The sequence below is a fragment of the Arachis duranensis genome, chromosome 6, assembly GCF_000817695.3.
Source record: "Arachis duranensis cultivar V14167 chromosome 6, aradu.V14167.gnm2.J7QH, whole genome shotgun sequence".
NCBI classification, from domain to species: domain Eukaryota; kingdom Viridiplantae; phylum Streptophyta; class Magnoliopsida; order Fabales; family Fabaceae; genus Arachis; species Arachis duranensis.
In genome coordinates this window covers 22130099-22135317 of record NC_029777.3, presented here as the reverse complement: position 1 = coordinate 22135317, position 5219 = coordinate 22130099, and the positions used below count along the sequence as shown (strand labels likewise).

At 36.8% G+C, this 5219-nt stretch overlaps 1 protein-coding gene across 1 annotated transcript; it reads left to right on the top strand.

Annotated features, from left to right (window-relative positions):
• The first annotated feature begins 1377 nt into the window (after positions 1-1377).
• On the top strand, positions 1378-4939 carry LOC110272545 (uncharacterized). The gene is made up of 6 exons (XM_052262991.1): positions 1378-1609; positions 2336-2532; positions 2677-2775; positions 3022-3546; positions 3640-4201; positions 4785-4939. The coding sequence occupies exons 1-6, from the start codon at positions 1378-1380 to the stop codon at positions 4937-4939; spliced, it is 1770 nt and encodes a 589-aa protein (XP_052118951.1).
• The last annotated feature ends 280 nt before the right edge of the window (positions 4940-5219 follow it).

Genomic DNA, 5219 nt, shown 5'->3' with positions numbered 1-5219 from the left:
TTCATTACATGATCATTAGTGTCTAGTGTCTATGTCTTAAAGCTATGAATAATTCCATGAATCCTTCACCTCTCTTAAATGAAAAATATGCTTAATTACAAAATAACAAGAAGTACTTGAATTTCAAATTTTATCTTGAAATTAGTTTAATTATTTTGATGTGGTGGCAATACTTTTTGTTTTCTGAATGAATGCTTGAATAGTGCATATTTTTTATCTTGTTGTTTATGAATGTTAAAATTGTTGGCTCTTGAAAGAATGATGAACAAAGAGAAATGTTATTGATAATCTGAAAAAATCATGAAATTGATTCTTGAAGAGAGAAAAAGCAGTGAAAAAAATTTAGCAAAAAAAAATAAAAGAAAGAAAAAGAAAAAGCAAGCAGAAAAAGTCAATAGCCCTTTAAACCAAAAGGCAATGGTAAAAAAGATCCAATGCTTTGAGCATTAATGGAAAGGAGGGCCCAAGGAAATAAAATCCAAGCCTAAGTGGCTAAATTAAGCTGTCCCTAACCATGTGCTTGTGTCATGAAGGTCCAAGTGAAAAGCTTGAGACTGAGTGGTTAAAGTCATGATCCAAAGCAAAAAGAGTGTGCTTAAGAGCTCTGGACACCTCTAACTGAGGACTTTAGCAAAGTTGAGTCACAATCTGAGAAGGTTCACCTGGTTATGTGTCTGTGGCATTTATGTATCCGGTGGTAATACTGGAAAACAAAGTGCTTATAGCCACGGCCAAGACTCATAAAGTAGTTGTGTTCAAGAATCACAAACTAAACTAGGAGAATCAATAACACTATCTAAAATTTTGAGTTCCTATAGATGCCAATCATTCTGAACTTCAAAGCATAAAGTGAGATGCCAAAACTGTTTAGAAGCAAAAAGCTATTAGCCCCGCTAATCAAATTGGGACTAAGTTTCATTGATATTGTGAGATTCATTGTATATTCTTTTCTTTTTATCCTATTCTGTTTTTAGTTGCTTGGGGACAGATAACAATTTAAGTTTGGTGTTGTGATGAATGGATAATTTATACGCTTTTTGGCATTGTTTTTACATAGTTTTTAGTAGGATTTAATTAGTTTTTAGCAAGGTTCTGAAAACTGGACCGGACCGGCCGGTTCGACTGGTTTAACCATGAACCAACGCTACAAACGGTCCGGTCCTCATCTGAAAACCGTGCAAAGAAGAACCGCTCAAGAACCGGCAAATCGGCCAAAAACCGGTCAGTTCGACCGAACCGGTGACTGGCCGGTTACGCTAAACGATGCCGTTTTATGATTTATAAAAAAAAAAAGAACCCGACCCGACCCGCTCGTGGAGCACCCCACCCCCTTTCTTCCCTGACCCCATTCATTCTTGATTCATCGTCTTCATCCCAATGGAGAACCCTAGCCGCCCTAAACAACAGCCCCCTTATCGCCATCCTTCGTCCCCTGGTGTCACCATCCTCAGCCCCAGTAACCCTCCAATCTCCATCATCGTCTGGTTCCTGCCCAGTAGCCCTCCATCGCTATCATCTTCATCTTCTCAACACCAGCACGCAGTAGCCCTCTCATCGCGCGGTCAGCGGTCCTCAACAGTCAACACTGGTAGCCCTCCATCGACCCCAGGTGAGTGACTCGTCCTCTGCTCATTTTCTTTGTTCTTTGCCTCTGCTCATGTTCTTCCATCGACCCCGGTAGAAACATGCATGAAATTGAACTTCCTCTGTAAACTAAACTTAGATAGCTGTTTAATTTTCTGTGAACTTCATCTGTGAACTGTTTAATTTCTGTGAACTTGCTCTGTGAACTTCCTCTGCTCAGTGCTCATCTTCTTCCAAAACATGCTAACCGAACTGTTTAATTTCTTCATCTGTGAACTTCCTCTGCTCAGTGCTCATCTTTTTAATTTTTTTGTTGGTTAGCATAAAAAATTAATAATCTGAAAATTAACTGGCTGTGGCTGGTCTTCTATTTTGCAGCTCAATTCCTGTTTGTTGCATAATTTCTATTTGTTGGTCAATTTTTGTTTGGTCCTCGGCTCAATTTCTATTTGTTGCTGAGCATACGAAATAAAAAATCTGCAAATTAAGCTGGCTAGTCTTCTATTTTGCAGCTTAACTTCCTCTGTGAACTGAACTTAGATTTCTGTTTAATTTTCTGGAACTTCATCTATGAACTGTGAACTTGCTCTGTGAACTGTTCAATTTCTAGAACTTCATCTGTGAACTGTTCAATTTCTAGAACTTCATCTGTGAACTGTTCAATTTCTGTGTATGTTCATTGTGTTGTGTTGTGTTGTGGGCTTGTGGCTGTTTTTACTTTTTAATTTCGTATATGTTTTATTAATTTCAGTTATGGAAAATAGTATTAATCAAGAAGCAACTGCTGATAACAATGCTTCTGTGAATAATAACATGCCTGCCGATACTCCTATTCCGAATGATGCTGCTAATCCTAATTCGTGTAGTGCTAACGATAGTCAGTCACAAGGTTCTTCTAACCTTAAGGGAAAAACAGATTTAGCTTGGAAATATGTTGCTCTACAAATGGTGAATGGAAAACCACAATATCAATGTTTATTTTGTCTACAAGTTTTCAATGGAGGTGGAATTCACAGGATGAAGAAACATCTAGCAAAGATTATTGGAGACGTGAAAAAATGTCCTAAAGTTCCATATGATGTGGAAAAATAGATGGAAAGTTTGTTGAAAGATATACAGACCACCAAAAAGAAAAGAAAAGTAAGTTTTGGTGAAGAGGGTGGTGATGAGGTAGAGGATGCAATTGATGAGGTAATAACTCAAGAAGAACAGGAACAGCAGCGTACCTCGAGTCAGCAAGGAGTTGGAGGCGATCCAAAGAAAAAAGCCAAAGTCATTCCTCCTATGTTTGCACCATGAACAACTCCAGGAGCTCAACCAAGTATTAAAAGTTTTATGCAAAACAAAGAGGCGATACACGAGGTTGATAAAGGATTTGCTCGGTGGCTTTTGGATTGTAAAATTCCATTTAATACTGTGATGTCACTATATTTCCAGGATATGTTGGATGCTGTTGCTGGTATTAGACCTGGTTACAAGGGGCCTTCTTATGATAAGTTATGGGTTCATTTGTTGGCTGATCTTAAAAGAGAAAGTCAAATGCTAGTTGATAGTTATAGGAGTGCATGGAAGGAAACTGGATGTACCCTCATGGCTGATGGTTGGACAGATCAAAGACAAAGAACGTTAATCAATTTCTTGGAGTATTGTTCTAAAGGTTTGTGCTTCGTGAAATCAATAGATGCTTCCAGTATGGTAAAAAATGCTTCACACTTGTGTAATTTGTTTTCTGAGGTGATTGAATGGATTGGCCCAAATAATATTGTGCATGTTGTGACTGACAATGCGGTCAATTATGTTGCCGCTGGTAGGCTTATCAATAGAAAATATGATAATATCTATTGGTCACCATGTGCTGCTCATTGCCTTAATCTTATTTTAAAAGATATAAGCAGCATGGCGCATATTTCTAACCTTGCAACTCGTGCTTCAAAGATCACAGTATTTGTGTACAATCATACGGTTTTCTTATCTTGGCTAAGATAAAGACCTCATTGGAGAGAAATTGTACGTCCTGGTACAACCCGGTTTGCAACTGTGTTTATTACATTGAAGAGCATCTTTGACCGTAAAAAGGAGTTGCAACAATTGGTTGTAGATTCAATTTTCACTGATCACAAATTAGGAAGGAGTGCTACTGGTAGAGCTGTGAGTGCTATTATTCTGGACTGCAAATTTTGGGACGATTGCTTTACTGTATGTAAACTTATGGGCCCTCTGATTTACTTGCTGAGGGTTGTTGATGCTGATGACAAACCATCTTTGGGATATGTTTATGAAGGAATGCTAAGGGCAGAAGATGCAATTAAGGAGATGTTTAGGCAATTCAAGACTGCATATCAGCCGTATACAGATATTACCAACTCAAGATGGGACAAGCATTTGAAGAAAGATCTTCATGCGGCAGCTTACTTCCTGAATCCTAAATTCTTTTTTAATGAAAATTATAAAGAAGCACCCGATGTTATGCGAGGTTTGCTTGATCTTGTTACCTTGTATTGCAAGTGTAACAATTTGGATTCAGTTCAGGCAATGAAAGAAATACATTTATATAGAGATCGGAAGGAAAGTTTTGATAGACAAGAAGTTATTCCAGCTGCATCTGAACTTAAGCCTGGTAAGAATATGGTTGAATATTTGTTTAATAAATAGTAACTTGTTTTATGCTCCTATGTTCTTAATTGATATCGTGTAATATGTTATGGTTTTATAATTGGTAGATGAATGGTGGAGGTTATTCGGAGGCTCTGCTCCATGTCTACAAAAGATAGCTGTTCGCATTCTTACAAATTCATACAAAAAGAAGAAATAGATTGGAGCATGATAGACTGAATGACATTGTTTATGTTACCTATAATTTGCGTCTTAAATCCAAGTAATATATGTTTCATGAAATACTATATTGTTTTATTTGTAATCTTTATCATAACAAATTTATAAATTATTAAATCTTCATATATTGTATTTAACTTTTTAGGAAGGAAAAAGAAAAAAGAAAGCAAAAGACACAATATGATCCAATTGATTATAAAAGTATCAGTCAAGTTGACTTTTGGGTGACTGAAGAGGTTGTAGAGAAAGAGCATGATCTTTCTAGTAATGTGGATGACTTATTGCGTGAGTATAGTATATTTAGTTTCTAATGATTTATTAGAATGTTGTTAGTTTATAATATAATGATAACATGTCTATTTTATTAGGTGAAATTGATGCTGATTTATATCAAAGTGGCAGTGGTAGTAGTGGTTTTTATGCTGTATCTCTTGATTCTTCTGCTGATCAGGGTGGGAATGAAAGTGAAGATCATCCCACCGAAGCAGATTTGCAACAAGCTCTTGCGAATTTTGATGATTGATTGGTGGACGAAATTGTGATCACTATTCTTTGATTTGCATTTATTGCAAAATTGTGGAGTTTAGGTATTTGGCACGAGTGGACACAACTCCGTTCAACTAACCAGCAAGTGTACTGGGTCGTCCAAGTAATAAACCTTACGCGAGTAAAGGTCGATCCCACAGAGATTGTTGGTATGAAGCAAGCTATGGTCACCTTGTAAATCTCAGTCAGGCAGATTAAATGGGTTTATGGGTTTTTCGAATAATTAATAATAAAAAGAAATAATAAAAGGGATAGAA

Bases quoted from the DNA above. Each gene is read 5' to 3' on its own strand.
- LOC110272545 (XM_052262991.1), top strand. From the start codon at position 1,378: ATGGAGAACCCTAGCCGCCCTAAACAACAGCCCCCTTATCGCCATCCT. The intron at 2,533-2,676 runs GTGAATGGAAAA...GTGGAAAAATAG, and splicing joins AATATGTTGCTCTACAAATG to ATGGAAAGTTTGTTGAAAGA. The intron at 2,776-3,021 runs GTAATAACTCAA...CTATATTTCCAG, and splicing joins TAGAGGATGCAATTGATGAG to GATATGTTGGATGCTGTTGC.